Below are 23,985 nucleotides of genomic sequence, written 5' to 3'. Positions count from 1 at the left end.
CCGATCAAAATGGCTCGCGCGCGCCGAAAAGCAAATTTCTTGTATTCAATATATTAGGCCCGTTAGCCGCGCCCCTTTGCGATCCGATATGGGTGTAAATATAATGTGCACTCATAACAATTAATGAAGGGGCGGGGCTAATGGAATTACATCATTATATGTATATGATAAAGCAGCTTTCCGGCGCGCGCGAGCCATTTTGATCGGCATTCCACAGACAACGGTCCGAACGACAAATTCCAAGAATCTCATGAAATTTTCTAGCAAGATTCTGAATTTGGTTATGAGCTGTAGGTTATCTAAGATGTGTATTGTTGTGCGTGAAATCTGAGAATAAGATCCAAACCCGCAAGTGATTGATTTTTTATGTCTGTTCTAGTGATGCATGTACGTGATTGGTTGGTTTACCTATTTCTAAACTTTTTATCAATTATCGATAATAAATAGTTGAAAATCAATATTTTCATATAAATACAAAGAAGCGTTGACTCATCCTTGATCGAATGGTCCAAAAAAATTGAAAATCCGTCGAGAAACGGTTGAGATATTAAAGTTTAAAGTCTATCATATTTTCGTGACGGTCCCCGATTTTCGTAATCGTAAAGTGTACCCCAATATAGAAAAAGACAGACGTAGTCCTACGTCAAATAAAAGTTATTCTCATCGTACTTGCTTAGGAGTTTCCATTTCATAATCAATAATGATGCCGGTCACGTGCTTACAATCAATTCATTCCTTAGTGCCTTCTTAACTCTCAGTTCTTAACCATGTGCTTAAACGTGGTTTGAGGCCTAAGCGGAGGTGAAGAAATCGGTCTTTAATACGAAAGAGACGCTCAAAAAAGTCTTCACAAGGGCCCTTGGCATCCACGCCGCCACGGCTTTGCCTCTTTGACAAAGTTCTACAGATCTGATTCATTTACACAAATAGGATAGAATAGTTGAAGATACACTTCGTTTTATGATAGATATTTCATACAAAATACTGGAGACGTTTTATAGAAGAAAACTCAATACGTATTTGTTGACTCAGAATGGGGTTATATAGCGTCTCAAGTAGCCTTACGAGCATAGCTAATTCGAGTTCAGTTTTCAGTCTGGTTTAGGATGTTTTCGGGTTGGAAACATTCTCGACACCCTGGGCATAGTGTGTCCATTGTACTTGCCACACAAGATACATATTCATGTAATGACGGGCATAGTAAAGCTTTCAGTTAATAACTATAGAAGGGCTAATGAATTACTGAGTTGAAAAGCAGGCCAAGTTCCAGTTGAAATGTAGAATTAAAGAAGAAGAGGTATGCATTATTAAAAACGAAATGTGTAACAAAAAGTTTTGATAATAGATTTATGATTTAGTTCAGCGGCGCAGCCAAAATTTTTGATTATATAAAGTGTGGTTTAAGTTTGAATTTGTTTCGAAATTCCGCGGAATTCCGTTAAATTTCGTTAGAAGCTTGTTTTTTCTAGCGACATTTTTGAAGTTTTACGAAACGGAACGAAATCAAGAAATCAAATTTCGCCATGCTCAAATTCCGCGAAAATCCGCGGAATTTCGTTTCGAACCACCTGAAACGATTTTTTTCGAAATACCGCATATGCTTAGCTACCTTCACTAAGGGTACGGTTACCCTATATCCAATTCGAGCGAATTAGTCCATTCGGGCAAATGATTTTTTCGGACTTTAGGTCTTTTCGGGGTTCTATCGCAAACGCCCGAATGACATAAACCCGAATAACATTCGCCCAAATGACAAACGCCCAGATGCCCGAAAAGATCGAACACCCGAAAAGACCATTTTCCCGAATGAACTATTGACCCGAATGTATCAAATGCCCGAACAAATCGTTCAGTTAAGTTGAGTTGTTATTCGATTGTCATCATGGGAAGTGTGAATGATTACGTAACTCCAACTTTCTGCAGTTCGCGAGCCAGAAGACTCCCTCGTCCAGGTTCATTTAGGGTCCTGTCATTCCAGGTACGGAGCTTCCAATCATAGTCCTTATTGCGTTGCCAGGTCTATTGCCAAACATAACGTTCTATTCGTCTTCTTCCTCCATTTTTGTAGTATTTGAAAGGCTTCAGTGAGCTACCTTATCGGGGTCGCGTTATCAACATCGCGCTGGCGGGGCTGCCACCTTAGGTGCCCGCCAGAGTAGACGCGACGTGCGATGCGACGCGACGCGACTCACGTAAAAGAATAACAATCATTATCAACAGGCTGTCAAATTGCACTGTCGCGTCGCGTCGCATCGCACGTCGCGTTTACTCTGGCATCGCCCTTAGATATAGCTGACGCGATACAGCGTTCCGTGTATCAGCCGCTGGATAACAGGCAGACGCTGTTTGAACTGCACCTCCTGGTTGACAGACGTCCAGGACGTACCTTCTCACTCTAGCTGATGTCAGAAGCACTACCAGCTAAGTACGCAACCCATAGCTGGGGCGGTCTTGTCATCAGTCGACATGTGGAAGCGTGAGATAGGAACTTGTGGAAACCAGAGCTTCCTTGATGCCAATCCACCATTTTGCAACCCATAATTACTTATTCCATCTTAATGCGCATTTGTCCTAAATGAAGCACATAAGAATTTGGTTCCTTCTTCAATTGCACCTACACACTTAAAAGCCATATTTTATTTCGGTAAAAGAATTTAACGAACATGTTCTGTAAAATCGCTTTTAACCGGAATGTCGTCAAAAAAAATTGTTTCACCGAATTATTGTACATTGAATTACCGAGAATCAGCTAAATAAACGTTTTACTGAGATTCGGATATATGTTTTGCGATCTTCATCGGTATACTACCCACTTTACCGAATTTCGGAGAAGTTTACTTGTCAAACGTCACGTGACAAAAGCACGTGTTAGAAAAAATGAGAACATTTACTTGTTTGATTTTAGACAACGGCCGCAGAAAAAAAACTTCATGTAAGTTATTAAAGTTACATTTTAGCAGGCATTTTACTTTATCCCGTGCTTGAACTTTTATTTTATAGAACATATACCATCATGGAATAGAATGGAGAGGACGATTATTGTAACTCAATGAGTAATGTCAGCTTGCAATGGGTGTGACTTCTCGTGACGGATTCTTGGATGTGGAAGAGTATTCCAGCTCGCCATATACTAAGTGCAGCCAGAGTAGTGTTATCATATCTTAGGTGGTCGAAATAGGTACAATGATACTCTCGATAATGTCAAGCGTTATTCAATTTTGTAAAAAAAAATTCCATTGTTTTTTTTTAATTCATTTCACATTTTCCATATACAAAATATATTTGATGCTACCTCACGCTTTTGTTGTTTTTATTATTTTCAACTGGAAAATAAAACAAATTAAAATATGAATTTACATTATCTCGGTAATGCACTCCGCCGAGCACTTCGGTAACGTATTACCGAACAGCACGGTAAATTTTGACAGCTGGACGTTTGCGCACATTTTACGACCAGTCGGTAATTTGAACTTTTGACGAGATTTTTACCGACATCTCAGCTGTTGGATTCTCGGTAATTTATTTTGCCGGCCTCGGCGAAAAAAATTAAGTGTGTAGTAAAAAATCACATGAAATAAGGTAAGGAAACAAAAGGCTTTTGAATGATTTCAATTTCGTGGAGCAATTGAGTAAACGGCACATATACGGCAAATATAGAATAGATTTTGCCACACTGTTTTAATATGTACTTACGAGACGAGCCAGCCTCGGGCTGAAAGTCTCGATAATAAACTTAATAGCGAAATCCTCTAGGATTTCATTCTAGAATTCGTTTCGCAAATACTTCAGAATATCCTTCAAGAATTCCTCTACAAATTTCTTTGAGAATTTCTCAAGGAGTTCGTCCAAGTATTTCCCTGGAAATTCTTCCAGGTATTTTTCTGGGAATTCCTCCAGGTACTTCTCCTGGAATTCCCTCAGGAATTATTCCGGAAATTTTTTCGCAGAATTGTCCTAGAATTCTTTCCGGACTTCACTCGGAATATACTCCAGAATTTCATTCGGAAATTAATTTGAGAGTTCCTCCAGGACATCTTCCATTGACTTTTTCCAGGAATTTCTTCAGAACAAACACCCGGGAATACATCCAGTAGTTTCATCAGCAATTCATCTGGGAATACTTTCAGGATTTCATCTGGGAATTTCGGCAATAATTCCTCCTGGTATTTTATCCGGGAATTATTTCTTATATTTCTCCGGAAATTCCTTCAGGAACTTCTCCAAGAATTATTTCAGGACTTCCTTGTGGGAATTCCTCCGGAAGTGCTTATGGGAGTACCTCCGAGAGCACCTCCAGGAGTTTTACCAAGAGTTCCTCCGGAAATCCCTCCAGGAACTTCACAGGGAATTCCTGGATTCGATGTGAGCCAGCCTTGGACTGAAAACTTCCCAAATAAAGATAATAATATTTGAGGTTATGGCTTTCAGTCTTCTTATGCTCAAAAACGGGTTTTACGTTTTTGTCCGACGTTTCGATTACATTTTACATATATTGTACCTTTATCAAGGAGTTAACTAAGGCCGATTTTATTGCTACATTGTCTTAGCATTTCCTAATAAAACGGGACTTAGTTAACTAAGCGACTTAGAATTCCTCTGATAATTTCTACGGGAATTCCTCTGGATGTTCCTCCGGAAATTACTCTGGGAATTCCTCTTCTGAGGTGTATATCCCGAAGGAACTGCCGGAGGAGCTCCCGTAAGAACTCTCGAAAGAATTTCAGGAGGAACTCCTAGAAGAATTCCTAGAGGACCTCCCGGAGGAACTCCCACAGAAACTATCGGAAGAACTTCAGGAGGAATTTCCATTTAAATTTCTGAAGAAAACCTAAATGATTTCCTGAAAAAAGCTTGAATGAGTTCCTGGCAGAGCTGCTGGTGGAATTCCCGAAGGAGCACTTGGAGGAATTCTCGTAGGAACTTCCGTAGGAATTTCTGAAGAAACTCCCGGGAGAATTTTCAAAAGAACCCTCGGAGGAAATGCCAGTGAAACTATCAGAAGAATCCTCGGAAAAAATCGTGGAAAATTCATCTTATAGACAAATGTCATCTAGCTGAAACCTTTGTAGGGGTATATAGCTGGACCATCGTCATCGTCAGAGGACATCACGGAGAATTCCATGAGGAGCTCCCAGAGAAATTCTCGGAGGAGCTTCTGAGTGAATTTCTATATAAATTCCTGAAGAAAACTAAATGAATTCCAGAAAGAAAGCCTGAATGAATTCCCAGAGGAAATTCTGGAGAATTTCCCGGAAGAATTTTCAGAGGAACCCCCGTAGGAACTGCCAATAGAACTACTGGAATAATTCTCGGAAGAAATCCTGAAGGAACTCTTGGAGGAACTGCCGGCGGAACTCCTGGAAGAATTCCCGGAGGAGTTTTTGGAGAAACTACTGGACGATCTCCCAGTGGATATCTTGATGTTTTCACCGGAATTCTTTCAGGATTACTATGGGAATTAATCTAGGAATTCCTCCGAAAATTTCATTTTCAGTATAATTTCTGTATAAATGTTCGGTGGAATTCCAGGAGAAATTCTTTGAAATTTCCACAAGAAATTATTTGAAACTTTCAGGGAAAATTTTATGGAATTTACACAAGAAATTTGAAGGTTTTTTGCGAAATTCTCAGGAATGCTTACTGGCAGTTCTGCGGAATTTCCACGGAATATTCTTAGGAACTTCACGGTGCAATTTTTCAGATTTTTTTATGAGAAACAGCACGAAGAATTATCGGAAGAATTCCCTGCAGAACTTATAAAGGAGCTCGTGGAAGATTTCTTGGAGTAAATAATGGTGAAATTTTTGGATTAATTCCCGGCGAAATTAATGGTGAAATTCCTGAAGACATTGCCGAAGAAGTTGCTGGAGGCATTCTTAAAGAATTCCTGATAGAACTTCGGATAGAATGACTGGAGCAATTGTCGAAGGAATTCCTGGAGGAAGCTTGCATATTGTTTTTTTCTGCCTATTTGATAATAAATATTATTTCAGAGCGGATTTGTTTAGAAATTCAAATATCATTATTGTTGTTTAATAAACGCACAACGCGAACGTTGCATTGTGGGCATGAATGCGTCACGTTTATTAGCGTTGCGTTCTAGTACAAAACGCTGACTTCAACGCCCAGCGCAACGTGCTATTGTGATCCAGCCTTTACTGTTGGTTGTGGATTTCGTTTCAAAGTTTTTGGAACTTAGAAGGAAATAGTGCCATAAAACCACTATAAAACTACGAATTAGAAGACCCAAAAAGTTGCCCCCCCTGCTCGAAATCCTGGCTACGCTACATTAGCTGAATCTACACGCAAAAAAAATTTTGCGATCGAAACTTCCATTCCGAGGGTTAATTTGAGAATACGCACCGAAGATTTTCAGCGGACAACAAACCCGTTTGATTTTACCATGCGCGCAGTAAAAATCAACTGTGGTCGTGGTGGAATGTTGTTACATGAACTGAATCAGTGGTGAATTTGTCCGAATGCATGGTTAATTTAACTGAAAATTTGTGGTGGTTTCAAAAACAGGGCGTTGTCTACAAAATAGTAATTATTACCATGGAATTTTTTTCTGTGTACGAATTTAATTTCCTCATTGTTGATTTTCAAGACAGGTTTTTCTGATATTGATTTTCTGCTGATACATATTGCGTTTGTTTTAGCTGCATTTAATTTAAGAGAATTATCGGTCAAATGACCTATTCGGATAAACGACCTTTTCGGCAAATTGACCTATTCGGCCTTTTGACCTATACGGCCAAATAACCTGTTCGGCAAATGACCTGTTCGGCCAAATGACATATACGGTCAAATGACCTATTCGGATAAACGACCTTTTCGGCCAATTTGAATATTTGGTCAATTGACCTACACAGAAAAAATAAAGAACCTAAAAATAAAAGTTTAAAGAACTCAACTTTGAGTACGAAGTTCAAATTTTCAACTTAAAAGTAAGTAGTTTTCTCACTCTCTCTTCCTTATTATAAACAAAGAGAGCACCTTCAACCCAACGTGTGCTGTTCCGTGGAAGAAGCCAAATTTGGGTTGTTTTCGCCATAGTCTCGGGTGAGTAAAAATAACATAAATTTGAGTTGATGAAACTTCATATTGGGTGAAAATTCAACATGGGAGTAATTTTTTCGCATTCTACTTATTTTTGGCTTCTTCCACGCAAGGGCGGATTTGAGTGAAGGAATCATAAAGTGAGTTGTTTCGCGGTTCCGTGTATACAGCAAAATAACCGTTTTGGCCAAATGAGCTATTCGGCTAAATGACCTGTTCGGCAAATTACCTGTTTGGCCAAATGACCTGTACGGCCAAATGACAATTCCGCCAAATAACCTGTTCGGCCAAACGACCTATTCGTCCCAATAACCTGTGGCCAATTGGCCTATTCGGCCAATTGACCTATACAGCCAAATGACCTGTTTGACCAAAAGACCTATTCGGTCAAATGACCTATTCGTTCAAATGACCTGTTCGGCCAAATGACCTGTTCGGAAAATGACCTGTTCGGCAAATGACCTTTTCGGCCAAATGACCTTATCGGCCAAATGACCTGTTCGGCCAAATGACAATTCGGCCAAATGACCAATTCTGCCAAATGATCTGTTCAGTCATGTGAACAGTATTTCACAATAATTGTATTATAATCGCCAGAAAACCATTTACCAGGAAGTAAGGGAATGTCTCCGGTTGTAGGCCTAGTTGCGTGTTTCGCTCAAAACTTTTTTTTTCAAGTCAACATTATGCAGTAATATAAACACCAATGGAAAGCTATAGTCTTTAGCTAACTTTTCTCCGAAGTAAGGTACACTTGGGAAAGTGGAAAAAGGGGGTAAGTGTAAAAATCGACTCGATAAATTGGAATTGTACATACTTTATAGTTTTTACCACATCATAACACTATGTAAGAATATACTTTGATGCTCACACTAATACTGTGTTGAAATTAGTTTAATACATACACTAACACGGTTAACGCATAAATTGTAATTTTAGGTTCGCGAAAAGTTAATTTTTGCATTCATAAAATCAATTCTTATTTGCACCAATTGTCCCTTTTTCAAGTGAATTTATATCACAGGTGACCATTGTAATGTAATTAAATTAATCCCATTCAATTGGTAGTGGTTTGTACCTAAAAAGGAAATAATTCAGATTTTACACTTATCCCAGGTATCAAAAACTGCGGAGGAAGTGGATAATGTTCTAATTACGCAATTTTTGTCTTCCCTCCAGGGTTTATTTCGATAGCTGTGAATCCTTATATGTTCCTTCTTTGTTATCATTGTGGTTCCAGTGGTGATTGGACTAATATAAAGTAGGCCTCATTAATCCACCTATCGGTATTGATGCCACATGTTTTACATATGAAAAAAAATGTATAAGAAAGTTAAAAATAGCACTGATAGGTAAATATATTCTATAATTCACATTAATTTTTATTCATAACAAGTTTCGCCGTTGAAGCCCTTGAGCCCTCCCCTAGCTATTACGAGATTTCCTTGAGGATCTGTTCCGTTAAGGTAATGAAAATATTCCACAAAAGATACTCAGAGCAATTATCGTATTGATTTTAGTTATATGTAACTACTCATCACTATTGAAGGTCAAGGTAACATGGGTTTTTCACTTACCCCATCCCACTAGGGTAAGTGGAAAAACAACTCCAAATTCTAAAATCTTTTTCCATAAATTTCAAGCGACCAAAATGGTATGAATTACTGCACAGTTGGTGCAAAATTGACTGTTTTTAATTGCCCATTTTGATTGAACGCATTTAGATCATTTAAACTGGTATTACACTAATTCAAACAGGCACTATTGATTTTCCCTTTTCCACTTCCCCCAGTGTACCTTAACTATATTGTTTTACACAAACGAAACTTATTTACGGCTATTTGGATAGAGTGTTTGTTTTTGGCCAAAAAAATTGTACCCGGTTGTAAGACAAGGTGGCTGCTAAAACCGCTAAAATTTGAAAATATGAAGTAAAGTGCAAAAAACCAAAAATAATAATGGTTTTCAACTGCAAAATGAAAAAAAATTGCATATGAAATAGTTGGTAGTCATGCCAGCGCACTTCAAATGCACGGGACGTTCGCAACCGTTATTGTAATGGACTACATTTGGGTACATTCAGTGGTCCACAACCAGGATTGGTTAAAAATTTTCTTTTGTTTAGCAAATTAACTCGACACAAACATTTCACTGGAATTTGACATCATTAGCATTAGCATTTAGCAGTTCGCACAAATTCGTAGGTGGTACAAGCCAAGACTATTGTATGAGAGTAGCATCACTTTCATCCGTTACCACAGATATTGATTTGGGACTAATCACTAACTCTTAGATGGAAGCAATGCACTCCCCAATAGTCGAGATCTGTTCTGGCCACGTCCTTGCGAATGCTGAGGTAGGGGAAGGATGGTTTGTTGGACACCTACTTAAAAAAGATGCAGAGAACTCTACGACCTCTCATAGGTGCCACGGGAGGTTTTGGGATTGTGTGGAAGGTTATAACAGTAGGAATCGTTTTGGTAGAACGTGAAACACAGAAAGAACTAAGATAGAAATACAAAGTAGGAAATTGACGAGCCTGGAATTGAACCCACGACCTCCTGCTTATAAGGCAGAAGCGATAGCCACTAGACCACCGAGCTCGTCTACATTTCACTGGAATTTGACATCACATCACAAAGTACATTTAATGTACTGAATGATAAAGTATAACACCCATCTCTTTCCAATGTTTTGCCTCGATTTATCGCTTTTAAAAAATGAAAAAAATTGAAACACAGTCCAATTTTTTCGATTTTTGTTTGTTTGCTCTCGGCAATAAACCATATGCTTGTTACGCTTCGATATTGGCTCTGAATATGTAGGTATGCTGTCAAACTACAAGTTTGACATTGCTCAGATTTGTCGTATTCATATCTATCAAGTGTCAAAAAATATTCAGGATGGCCCATAAACAGAGACATATCTCTAACGTTCTCATATATTTCATTACCATGTTATAAATTGCTTGTTTAAATTATAAAATTGGAATAATAAAAATCTCCCGAAAATTGAAATGGGAGGCTATTGTGCTCGAGTCTTTAGTTTAAGACTATAAACGATTCATTCAAAAGACGTTTACTCGAAAAATAGTATCATCCTTGATTAACATTAACCTCAAGGAAGCGGCCAATGGAAACTAGACACTCTAAACCATTGCTGCTTATAATATTGTATCATATTAACATTAGTCTCTTGATTGTGCATCATGATGTGCAATCAACCGTGACTTCCAATGCCTTCAAAGGTACACAATAAATAGTCTCATTACCCACTCAGACGGTTTAGTTCTAGTTCCTACCTTACCGAACCATGTCGGAACTGATAACAGTCGAAGATTTCGAAGACCGCGCCGCAGTCATTATTCCGAAGGAAGCGTTGGACTATTATCAAAGTGGCGCCGACGATGAGCAGACGCGAAAATTGAATCGCTCCAGCTACGAGATGTTGCGCATTCGACCGCGAATGCTGCGGAACGTATCCAACCGTGACATGAAAGTGAAGTTGTTCGGAGAGGAATATGCGATGCCCATCGGGATAGCTCCGACTGCTTTTCAGAAGATGGCTCACCCGGAGGGGGAAGTGGCGAATGCTCGTGCTGCAGCCAATCGTAAGGTGCTGTTTACCTTAAGTACACTATCCAACAGCTCTGTGGAGGAAGTAGCGGGAGCCGTTCCCAAATCACCAAAGTGGTTCCAAGTGTACATTTACAAGGAGCGAAAATTGACCGAGAGATTGGTTCAAAGGGCAAAAAAGGCTGGATTCAAGGCCTTTGTTGTCACTGTTGATAGTCCATTGTTTGGCAAACGTCGGGCAGATATTCGGAATCGATTTTCGTTGCCGCCTGGATTAAAGTAGGTTCGAGTTTGTGGCCATGAATGTGATGGAAAACATAATTGAAATTTTAGAGTTGCCAACTTCGAAGGAGAGCAAGCTGCTGGACTACAAGGACAGGGTGGATCAGGACTCAACCAGTACGGTGAACAACAGTTAGATCCTTCGCTCGTGTGGGATGACATTAAGTGGCTGATCAAACTTGCCAAGTTACCGGTACTTGTAAAGGGGATCCTCACGAAAGAAGACGCTGTGATTGCAGTTGACAAGGGAGTTAGCGGCATTTGGGTGTCCAATCACGGAGGTCGTCAACTGGATTCTGCTCCATCCACGGTAAAATCTCCTAATTGAAAAACGGTATTTGATTACATGGTATTATGTTTGTAGATAGAAGCTCTTCCTGAAATAGTAGCTGCGGTGGGAGACCGTACGACCATAATAGTAGATGGTGGCGTAAGAGGTGGAAATGATGTTTTCAAAGCAATTGCACTCGGTGCAAAACTGGTTATGATTGGTCGGCCTGCGCTGTGGGGACTTGCTGTTAATGGTCAACAAGGTGTGGAACGCGTTTTGGATATTCTTAAGGAAGAGTTGGATACAACAATGGCCTTGGCTGGGTGCCAAAAGGTTTCCGATATCACGCCTCTACATGTGATACATCAAGAGTATTACACGAAAATTAATATGGAGCAAACACAGGCTAAAGGTAAATCCAAAGGTATGAGTTGGTTTAAATAAATGTTTTAGAAAAAATCCATACAGATGTGTTTGACAGCTCCTAAACAAGCGTTTAAAGTTATTTAGAAAGATTGGCAATGTTATGCATTCATGTCAAACGAAAACGATTTCTTTTATTTAAAATCGGAATGAAATCAAGTTGTTTAGTGTATGTACCGAAAGGCTATATGTTAGATTCATAATCACACTTTTGATAGAAAGCCTGGGGACCTAAGATGTTATATAAAATCAGCTTGACGTCCTTGGCCGATTTACTCGCAACAAGTTGCACACGATGTGGAATCCGATCCCATTGTTTCCAATTGAAAAATTGCTAGAACGGTCATTACGTTCTGATGTTATGGCCAAACCACAGTTTTCCCTTTGGAAAACAAAAATTTAAATTCTAAATGAAGTTTTTTTATGTTTTAGATCGTAAATGTACAGATGTCAAAAGAAAAAAGAAAATTTGTCAACCATTTTCTTTGACCTTGGTCTAAATGTTTTACACTGCTTGATTAGATGATTTGACTGCATTATTGTGTATCGCATTTAATATTTTTTTAACAATTGCACACTTGTTACAAACAATGCTCTTTCGACAAATTAACAGTACCAAAAGCGTTTCCAGGAAATATTTCTTCATAGTACATACATCGACCATCTGCATTCAAAATTTTGAAGTAGAAATGGAAATTCTTCGAGAAGGTTCTACCTGAGAAAATACTTGGCATAAGTGACCAAAACTAATGAAAAGCTATAAAAACGAAGTGTATTATTCATTTATGTAGGTAATGAAGACAAGGCGAAAGAACAGCAAATACTAAAAAACACACAATAAACATAAAAATATATTATTGCCAAGAACATTATTTTTATTGAATTATCTAACACGATTATGAACGAGCATTCTTCATTAAAGTTTTTTAAATATCATGCGTCTCCATATTGATGAAATCCATTCAACTCTTGGGAAAGAGCATAGTTCCTCTTTTCGGAAAAAACGAGCAATTCGCCTTGATGAAACCGCGCTGCTGCGATCTCGCGGAGATGGACGTGTGCGTGAAATCACTGTATTTCGACATGGTGAAGATAGAAATTATTTTTGTAAATGCTTTTCAAATGTGTTTAACAGAGTTATACTGAAAACTTTTTAATACTTAGGGCTAGAATTTTGAAAAGCTACATGTTAGGCTACTTATCAACACATGTTCTTTTATTCCAAATAATTCAACTTTCGTGTTGCCAATCTAAAAATAATTCAAATTTCTTACCCGAAAAATCAATCTATTTTCGGCTAAAACGTGTTTTAACGTTTTAATAAGCATTTTAAAATTGACATCCTTCATGCCTTGCCGGGTTAAATAAAAAAAGCATCACCCAGCCCCCATTTTGTTTTCACACTGCCGTCAGGGCCAATACACCGCCTCAAACTTCTGAAAACAAATAACATTTTCTATAAAATGTTTATTACATGATATTCTTGAAACGTTTTGCCAGTATGCCAATGTATAAAAAAATAAACATATTTATGTCACTCACCACACATGGCAATTATTTTTTCAATCAATTTTACATAGTATTTGATAACATCTTGGAATGCTCTCAAAAAAACGAAATACTATTCTACCATCATGAATTTTTGAATATGAGAAGAAAATTACGTAAAGTAGAATCATCAAGATGAATCTTGGCGACAAGAAAGAAGCGTTTCATACACAGCTGGAGCAGACATTTGATGGATACCCACTACAGGACGCGAATATCTTCATCAGCGACGTGAACGCTCAAGTAGGATGTATGGAAATGTACAGACCTTTTATGGACCGGGTAGTCTGCATACCGTGTCGGATGACAAAGCATAAACTTTGCAGTTTTCCACGGAATGATAGTTCGAAGCTTTTCTCCTCGCACAAGAATATTCACAAAGCCACGTGCAGATCACCTAATCAAGAAACGTAAATCCAGATCGACGGTATTGTTTTTCTCTGACATCACTAACGGTCGCACCTGCCGCAGTTCGAATATTGAATCCGACCACTACTTCGTTGCAGTATGCCTGATGTGCTCAAAACTCTCGACGGTGTGCAAGACGCGTCGAAGTCGAACGCCGCGGCTAAACATTGGGCAGCTACAAGACGGTTGATTAGCCCAAGTAGCAACTGGGTGTGACAGTTTTCACGGAAGCGCAGCTAGGCGCAGCTTCATTCGATGATGGCTGGAAAGTAGCACTGGTAGCACTGCAATCGCTGCACAAAACACGGCGAATGTGAGCAGCTAGTGGAGGACAAGGATGCAGCATGGGCGATATTGCTGCAACATCGCACGACGGCGAACGAGGTTGGATACAAACGGATGCGAAACAGACAAAACTCGATTTTCCGGAGGAAAAAGGGTTCGCAAGACGATGGAGACCGTGAAGAGATGAAACATCTGTACTGCGCTAATAACGCACAAAATATCTATGAAAAGTTAGAACGTTCACGTAAGGGCCATGCGCCACAGCCTGACATGTGTAAGGCTGATGCCATACTGGGAGAGAAGAGGGGCGATTAGAAGAGATGAGAGAGAAGCGAAGCGTCCGCGTGCAAGATGTATGGAAATCGCTAATACCTGGCATAGTAGAAGTGATGAGAAGAGGCGAGAAGCGTTAGCCAAAGAGGTGAAGTAGTTCGTAGAGTGCGTTGCCGCGCGAGATCGCAAAGGATCACTTCTGTATGTTTGTTGGTTTGAGTTTACTTTCGTTCGCTCTTGTGTAAAATGGCTGTGGGTGAAAAGTAATGCGGGAGAAGCAAGCAACATTGTTTATTATTTGTTAATGAAAACATTAAAATATGTATGGTTTTTGCTACATGTACGGAGCAAATCCGATGTTTTTCATAGTAGCGGTACTCATTAAAATTGGGAATATTCTGGCGCAGTCCATGAATTCAGAAACACTTTGAAATAAAAAGCCCATATTTTACTGTTACCACAGACAAACGGATGTAACATTTGTTATTTTAATATCGTTCACGTATTTAGGATTAGTTTTAAAAGACAGATTTTTTACACATCTGTAATGCACGTTTGAACCGAAAGAAATTGTTGTGTTCATTCGCTTGGATATTTGATTTTACACTGAAGTCGGTTTTTACGCGGGAGATACGTACCGTGTATCTTGAAATGCCCGTAAAACTGCGTAAATCTCGATAACCGCGAAAAAACAACTTCAACGAAAATCGGATTTGCGCAATTTTTGCCTATGTCCGCATATTAAAACTTCGGGAACAATCCGATAGATAAAGAAATTGTTGTTCCATTTTTTTGCAAGCCATTGGTGGGAAATAGTTTCCCTTTTTCTGCGCATTTTTGGGATTTGCGTTTGTTTACGCCGTTTTTCAAAAAGTTGGGAGCTGAGACAAAACGATTTTTGTGGAAGTTGGGGGAGGTGCGTTGTTGGGGAAGTGTGACGACCCATAAAAAAAGAAAAAAAATTTCAGATGTTTCATATAAAAAGTGTGACGAAGGGGGAGGGGGGTTGAAAATTTCCCGTTATGTAATTAATGGATCTTCCATAGGAGCAAACGTAAAATAGGAATAAAACATGGCCCAAAAAGTTTTACCATAGCTACGCCCTACGTATGTTTGTATGTGGTGATAAGGTAGGTGGCGGCCATAGTTCACTAAGTTTTTTTTTATCGGATTTTATGAAAAGTATGCTTTTAGCATGTATCCTAAAACGACATTGCTGGACAACATTCCCGATGATCACCGGAAAGAAGTATGGTCCACGGAAAACGACAGCATCATCATCGTTTTGGACCAGGTGATCGTGGAAGATAACGGCAGTACAGTCAGATCGTGGACGGATACGTAGTGGCATTCAATCTTGTTCAACAGATGCTGCTCATCTAGCACCGTGATTCCTCACCCATTCACAGATGGACAAATACCAATCTGCCAGCACAAACTGCAGCAAAAAACTCGGTCGCGGCCGTTTTTCGGAATCATCAGTAAACGATCCCCAAGTATCGCATTACAATCGTTTTCGCACAAAAGAACATAAATTTACTATTTCAATATAACCTCTAATCGTGGGCAACAGGTACTATGTCCAAGGGCTTGGCGATCCCTCCCCAGGCCATATGCGAGTTGTGGGGCTTTCCTAGGATGTGGTGGGGTTTGACAGTGGGCCCTGTTAAACCTCTATAAAAAGGCGACGAATACAGGATCACGATTGGAAGCTTGGAACATGGAATGGCAAGTCGCTAGGTTTCGCAGGTTGCGACAGGATGATCTACGATGAATTACATCCCCGCAACTTCGACGTCGTGGCGCTGCAGGAGATTTGCTGGACAGGACAGAAAGTGTGGAAAAGCGGGCATCGAGCGGCTACCTTCTACCAAAGCTGTGGCACCACCAACGAGCTGGGAACCGGCTTCATAGTGCTGGGTAAGATGCGCCAACGCGTGATTGAGTGGCAACCAAGATCTTCCGAATCTTCACCAGAAACTCTTCTTCATTTACAAAAGAAGTTTTTCGAACAATTTAAGGAGTGCACTTCAAAATGTTCAATCTCCAGTCAGCCTTGCGAGGATTGCCAATCCGGAGATGACGAGTTCGATTCTCATTCCTGTCTAGGATGTTTTCGGGTGGGAAACATTCTCGACACCCTAGGTATAGTGTATCCATCGTACTTGCTACACAAAATATATAATCGTGCAATGGCTGGCATATAAAAGCTTTCAATTTATAACTGAGGAAATGCTAATAGAATATACTAAGTTGAAAAGCAGATCAACTTCAAGTTGGAATATGGAACCAATGCCACATGAAACACTTCGATATTTCCGTTGATTTTTTTTTCAATTTTGGAATTTTGAAATGAAAATTTTTCGGAATACTTTTTTACGCTCTTTGTGAATTCTATACATTTTTATAAATTTTCCAAGTATTTTTTTATTCGAGACATTATTTAGAATTTTCACGGAAGACTCTATGGGTTATCTTCGAAAAATTCTTTGGATTTTTAAAGAATAAACCTTAAGAATTATCATGGTTCATGTTTTTTAAATTTGAACCAGAAATCATTTCAAAATTTCATCGGGAATTCATTCTTTTTCGGGATGTCATTTTGGTTTCTTTGTAGGTTCAGCTAAACATTGCTTTAAATCTTTACCATGCAAAGATGCACAGGAAATGATTTAGAAAGTTTAAGTAATTTTCACATCAGAAAATCTTTAAAATTTTCAGAAAAATATATTAAGCTCGTTTAGTGGAATGTATTCAACCGTCTAAGACGAATTGAGTACTGACCATTTAATTCCACCAGTTAATTTTCGTTATCTTTGCAGATACGTATTTCGACCACAACTGTGTGGTCGTCTTCAGTGTCTCGTACTAAAGTCGAGTCAAGTACGAGACACTGAAGACGACCACACAGTTGTGGTCGAAATACGTATCGGCAAAGATAACGAAAATTAACTGGTGGAATTAAATGGACAGTACTTAATTCGTCTTAGACGGTTTAAAATTTTGATTTAATTTTTTAAGGAATTCCTACTGGAAATGCTTCAAAAGTACAACCTTTACAAGTACTACAAAAGTACATTTTTTTCGTTATTTCCACTTGTAAAAACATCGGAATTTCCTCGGGAAATTCATTATTGGTGTTTCAGATGAAGTTTTTTCGATTTTCTACTGGAAAATCTTAGGAATTTCCATCGAAAATATTTTGGCATATTCCGAATAATTTCTTTTGGAAATTAAAAAAAACTGCTGAAAATTTCTAAGAATTTCTTTTGGAAAACGAAAAAAAAAATCATTGGAAATTTAGAAGAATTTCCTTTGAAGATTCATTAAAGTTGCCCAGGATTTTAAATAAAATCTTTACAGATTCTGTAAAAAAGTAAGCTGGATTCTTTTTCTAATTTACACTGGAAATTCTTCGGAATTTGATGTTTATTGGAATTTTCATCGTAAATATGCATTTCGGATCCTTCTACGGACTCTTCTAGTTCTTCAAAAGTTCTACCGAACATTTTTCGGAACTCTTCCACAGAATTTCGAAAGGAAATGTCGTTGAAATTCTAAAGATTTTCCGGGAGACTCCGAAGAACTTCTTATCAATATTCCGAAAGGGTTTCCCTTGCAACTCCAGAATAATTATTCTTGAAAATTAAGAAGATCTTGGAATTTAAAATTAATCCAAGCAACAAATCTCAACCCTTCCAGGAATGATGGGTCATATATGCCCAGCGTTTTAGATTGTCTATAAAATCACAAAAGAGAAATAGGCCACCATTTTATTCAGCAAAATTGTTCATCTAGAAATTGGCTTTAAAAAAATAAGAAAAAATAAGGGAGCTCAAATTTAACTGACCATGAAAACTCAGATATCCGAAACCTTGGAAAGATTTCGATTCTAAGAGTATGTAAATAAAGTTTAAATGTTTGAATCATTCTGAACAGATGGGTGGTCAGATAAGATGGGCCAGTTAAGCCAGTGATTAATAATCTACCAGATCAATCAAGACATTTGCAATGTTCTCATCATCGGTATATACCCAATCCGATGAAATAAGCATATGATTCTAATTTCCATTAACATGAGATCCAAGAGACAAGGTACCCAAAATTATCTTGAGTCAACATCAAGTTGCACAATGACAATGAGGATTGTTCGCAAACTTTTTCGTAGGATCTTAGAAGCACTGGGTTCACGGACTTGAATGATCAAGTAGTTCAAACATTTCGACTTCCTAAAAAATCTTGTATAACCTAAAAAATCTGTAGTAGCTTGTATAAATAATAATTGAAGTCATATCATCCCAATGGACCTACTGGGATATTATATCATACATTATTCATAAGTTGGTTAATTGGATAAATCGAATGATCCGAACTCCAAAATAATAATTGGTCTATAATACATTCATTCCTCTATGAGTCACTCATGAAAGGACCATTGACTGAAGCATATTCGAGATGTGGAATAGAAGTTCCTTGGGAAATTATTCGAAAGAACCATCAGAGAGACCGAGAAAATATTTTTAGTATGGCATCATTGGCTTCCACGAGTGGATATCAAAATAAAATTTCAATGAAGAATTAGAAATTTTGAGAGAGCCAGCTCTGGATTGAAGATCTCTTTAGTAGAGAAAAAAAAGAAATTTTCCATAATAAAATAGGAAATTGCCAATAAAGAACAATATTACACACAGCAATAATAAATTTATTTATTTATTTATACAAAATTTTCATGAATAAATCAATATTAGCAATGAACAAATAAAAAAAAAGATTTTATAATTATTTATTTCTAATATTGATGATTCTGAAAACAATACTGAAATTTCTGCAGGAATGCTACTCAAAAGAAACAACAGTAGGAGGTTTTATTTGCATCTCTAAGATTACATATTAACTTTGTGATTCTCTGATAAACTTTTCGTTGTAGGAGTTCAGTTCAGATGCTTCGCTGAGGTTAATATCTTAAGAATTTCCAGTAGCTCCAGAGCAATGGAAGGTCCCAAATACTCTAAGGAATCTATAGGGATATTCAGTGATGAACCTTTCATTTCATTTCATTTATTTAGTCTACATCTATACAGATAACACTAAATCAACAATTTGACGCCACAATACACGGTTCGAGGCCGCATCTCTCCATCCTCGAATACGCCCCACGCTCGCCAAGTCGTTCTGCACCTGGTCTGCCCATCTCGCTCGCTGCGCTCCACGTCGTCTCGTACCTGCCGGATCGGAAGCGAACACCATCTTTGCAGGGTTGCTGTCCGGCATTCTTGCAACATGCCCTGCCCATCGTACCCTTCCGGCTTTAGCTACCTTCTGGATACTGGGTTCGCCGTAGAGCTGGGCGAGCTCATGGTTCATTCTTCGCCGCCACACACCGTCTTCTTGTACACCGCCAAAGATGGTCCTAAGCACCCGTCTCTCGAATACTCCGAGTGCTTGCAAGTCCTCCTCGAGCATTATCCATGTTTCATGTCCGTAGAGGACTACCGGTCTTATTAACGTCTTGTACATGACACATTTGGTGCGGTGGCGAATCTTTTTCGACCGCAGTTTCTTCTGGAGCCCGTAGTAGGCCCGACTTCCACAGATGATGCGCCTTCGTATTTCACGACTAACGTTGTTGTCAGCCGTTAGCAAGGATCCGAGGTAGACGAATTCCTCGACCACCTCGAAGGTATCCCCGTCTATCGTAACACTGCTTCCCAGGCGGACCCTGTCGCGCTCGGTTCCACCCACAAGCATGTACTTTGTCTTTGACGCATTCACCACCAGTCCAACTTTTGTTGCTTCACGTTTCAGGCGGGTGTACAGTTCTGCCACCTTTGCAAATGTTCGGCCGACAATGTCCATGTCATCCGCGAAGCAAATAAATTGACTGGATCTGTTGAAAATCGTACCCCGGCTGTCACACCCGGCTCTCCGCATGACACCTTCTAGCGCAATGTTGAACAACAGGCACGAAAGTCCATCACCTTGTCTTAGTCCCCGGCGCGATTCGAACGAACTGGAGTGTTCACCCGAGATCTTCACACAGTTTTGCACACCATCCACCGTTGCTTTGATCAGTCTGGTGAGCTTTCCAGGAAAGCTGTTCTCGTCCATAATTTTCCATAGCTCTACGCGGTCTATACTGTCGTATGCCGCCTTGAAATCAACGAACAGATGGTGCGTTGGGACCTGGTATTCACGGCATTTTTGAAGGATTTGCCGTACAGTAAAGATCTGGTCCGTTGTCGAGCGGCCGTCAACGAAGCCGGCTTGATAACTTCCCACGAACTCGTTCACTAATGGTGACAGACGACGGAAGATGATCTGGGATATCACTTTGTAGGCGGCATTAAGGATGGTGATCGCTCGAAAGTTCTCACACTCCAGTTTGTCGCCTTTCTTGTAGATGGGGCATATAACCCCTTCCTTCCACTCCTCCGGTAGCTGTTCGTTTTCCCAGATTCTGACTATCAGTTTGTGCAGGCAAGTGGCCAGCTTTTCCGGGCCCATCTTGATGAGCTCAGCTCCGATACCATCCTTACCAGCTGCTTTATTGGTCTTTAGCTGTTGAATGGCATCCTTAACTTCCCTCAAGGTGGGGGCTGGTTGGCTTCCATCGTCCGCTGAACTGACGTAGTCATCTCCTCCGCTGCCTTGACTTTCATTGCCTGTACTCTCAGCGCCATTCAGATGTTCCTCGTAGTGCTGCTTCCACCTTTCGATCACCACACGTTCGTCCGTCAAGATGCTCCCATCCTTATCCCGGCACATTTCGGCTCGCGGCACGAAGCCTTTGCGGGATGCGTTGAGCTTCTGATAGAACTTTCGTGTATCTTGAGAACGGCACAGCTGTTCCATCTCCTCGCACTCCGCTTCTTCCAGGCGGCGTTTCTTCTCCTGAAAAAGGCGGGTCTGCTGTCTCCGCTTCCGTCTATAACGTTCCACGTTCTGCCGGGTACCTTGCTGCAGCGCGACCGCCCGCGCTGCGTCCTTCTCCTCCAGAATCTGTCTGCACTCTTCGTCGAACCAATCGTTCCGTCGACTTCGACCCATATACCCGACGTTGTTCTCCGCTGCGTCGTTAATGGCTGCTTTGACTGTATTCCAGCAGTCCTCAAGAGGGGCCCCATCGAGCTCACCCTCTTCCGGCAACGCTGCCTCGAGACGCTGCGCGTATGCAGTGGCGACATCAGGTTGCTTCAGTCGCTCTAGGTCGTACCGCGGCGGTCGTCGGTACCGAACATTGTTGATGACGGATAGTTTTGGGCGCAGTTTAACCATCACCAGATAGTGGTCAGAGTCGATGTTAGCGCCACGATATGTCCTGACGTCGATAATGTCGGAGAAGTGCCGTCCATCAATCAGAACGTGGTCGATTTGTGATTCTGTCTGCAGTGGCGATCTCCAGGTGTACCGATACGGGAGGCTGTGTTGGAAGTAGGTGCTGCGAATGGCCATATTCTTGGAGGCGGCGAAATCAATTAGTCGTAGGCCGTTTTCGTTCGTCAGCCGGTGAGCGCTGAACTTTCCAATAGTCGGTCTAAACTCCTCCTCTTGGCCAACCTGAGCGTTCAAATCTCCTATGATGATTTTGACGTCGTGGCTTGGGCAGCTGTCGTACTCACGTTCCAGCTGCGCGTAGAATGCGTCCTTATCATCATCAGTGCTTCCGGAGTGTGGGCTATGGACGTTGATTATGCTGGAAGTTGAAGAACCGGCCTTTGATCCTCAACCTGCACATTCTTTCATTGATCGGCCACCACCCGATCACGCGCCTTTGCATATCGCCCATCACTATGAAAGCTGTTCCCAGCTCGTGTATGTTGCCGCAGCTCTGGTAGATGGTATGATTACCTCTAAACGTTCGCACCATCGATCCCTTCCAACAAACCTCCTGCAGCGCTACGATGCCGAACCCACGGTCCTTGAGCACATCGGCGAGTATGCGTGTGCTCCCGATGAAGTTGAGAGATTTGCAGTTCCACGAACCGAGTTTCCAATCGCTAGTCCCTTTTCGTCGCAGTGGTCTTCGCCGATGGTTCCGGTCCGTACTCTCTTGTTGATTGTTCGTTGCTTATGATTTTTTAAAGGCTGGCTTGCAGGGCCTGACACCAAACCCCCTAAATTTCCGGAGGGCCATTCCTCCTTATTTCCGGTGGACCATGGTGCACAGTTTCACTTAGAGTCCCTCGCTGGCACTCGGACGATGATCAGCCGCCCCTAACATGGAGAACAGACGCTGTTGTGAGCCGATCCTGACATGGAGAACAGACGCTCAATAAGATTTGGAGGAGCAAACCCCCCCCTTCCCTGTCAGCATACGACCATAGTTCCCACCGGTTGGTTACCCGATCTTCCCTAAGGTTGCTCGTATCCCGGCCAGCACCGCGGGGAGGTAGGGATAGGAGTTGCTGGGTAAGAGGCTAAGGACCGCGAGATGGGGTCTATTTTATTCCTTCAGGTACGCGAAGTACCAATGGTACGCTTTACCCAGCATTTGCCGTGCCGTGCCGGGGGGGGGGGAGGGGGGGTCTGCCAAATGACCACGATAACCCACCTGGGGGGAGGGGGGGTTGGAAATCTTCAAAAATATGACCACGTGGTTTCTGGATGGTCCCTTATATACCGCACAGGCCACTTCGGCCTTAGTCTGAATAAATAATAATAATAATCTAATTAGGAATCAATTTTTCGGCCGGAAACGTAAACCAAAATTATGCACCGTTTTCACTTCTATCACAATTAAAATTAAATTAAATTAGAATTAAAAAAACACCTTAACAAAGAATATATAAAAAAAAACTTCCACCACAAAGCTGTTAAGCAAACCTTCAGAGTCTCCATGAAGAATTTCTGCACGATTAATATAAAGTTGAAATGGATTTCCTACAGCCCCTGCCGTCGCAAACAATATCAACATATCATCGCCGTAATCGCTCCCGTCCTTCTGGAAATCATCTAAGATACATCTAAAAATGCCGGTGAATAACATGAACACAAAAGTGAAGCTTATTATGGAAATACATTTGAATTCAACAATTTTTAACTCGAACTTGTTTTGATTCTAGCATTGAAAAATAAATAAACATAAACATCGAAAGAAGATATTAATCGCTTAAATAAAATTTAATCATTGATGTAGAATTATTTCCAAAGTAATCATTTCCAATAATTAAATTAAGTTTAATACTTGAAGGCTTATTTTTAAAATAATCTTTAGGGTGAGAGGAGAGACCGAATATGGTTTTAGAATTAAATTTAAGCTAAACTACATTTTTATTTTAATCCGTTTACCGTTCACATCATAAAATCGGTTTTCAATTGCGACATTCTATAAATCTCTCCAACGCTCTTCTTCTTTGTGCTAAATGTTCTTCGAGAAGCAAAATATTCTCCATCTGACGAAATCCACACTAATTACACTTGTATTTGTTTATTTGTTTATTTGTTACCACCGTCTCGAAAGTATTAAAAACTATTCTACAGACTGCACCTTAACCTAGAGCCTTAATCCTATTTTTGTTGCGAGATCAACACTCTGGAAAAACGCTTCTTACGAACGAATTTGACGTGATCCACAGATGGAGGTAGCATTAGAAGAGCACCTGAATGGCGATGTGGCAGACAACGATGGCGGTCTCATGACGAACCTGGGAGCACGTGCACAAAATATACGTTTCCCAGCTTCAGATTTCCAAGAAATTCAGGAGAAGATTGACCTGTTGAAAAACAACAAAGCTTCTGGGGTTGACCAATGACCAGGCGTGCTGTTTAAATACGGTGGTCATGCACAGGCTGGAGCGCTACATTCGGTAATTACCAAAGTTTGGGAGGATGAAATACTGCCGCACGAGTGGATGGAATGTG

General features: G+C 40.4%; 1 protein-coding gene across 1 annotated transcript; it reads left to right on the top strand.

Moving 5' to 3' along the window:
• The first annotated feature begins 10,371 nt into the window (after nt 1–10,371).
• On the top strand, nt 10,372–11,640 carry LOC134219575 (uncharacterized). The gene is made up of 3 exons (XM_062698350.1): nt 10,372–10,913; nt 10,968–11,226; nt 11,281–11,640. The coding sequence occupies exons 1-3, from the start codon at nt 10,372–10,374 to the stop codon at nt 11,629–11,631; spliced, it is 1,152 nt and encodes a 383-aa protein (XP_062554334.1). The 3' UTR covers nt 11,632–11,640.
• Nucleotides 11,641–23,985: the final 12,345 nt, after the last annotated feature.

Source organism: Armigeres subalbatus, chromosome 3 (assembly GCF_024139115.2).
Source record: "Armigeres subalbatus isolate Guangzhou_Male chromosome 3, GZ_Asu_2, whole genome shotgun sequence".
Taxonomy (NCBI): Eukaryota; Metazoa; Arthropoda; class Insecta; order Diptera; family Culicidae; genus Armigeres; species Armigeres subalbatus.
The sequence above is the reverse complement of the archived record's forward strand: the minus strand, read 5'-3'. Positions and strand labels throughout refer to the sequence as shown.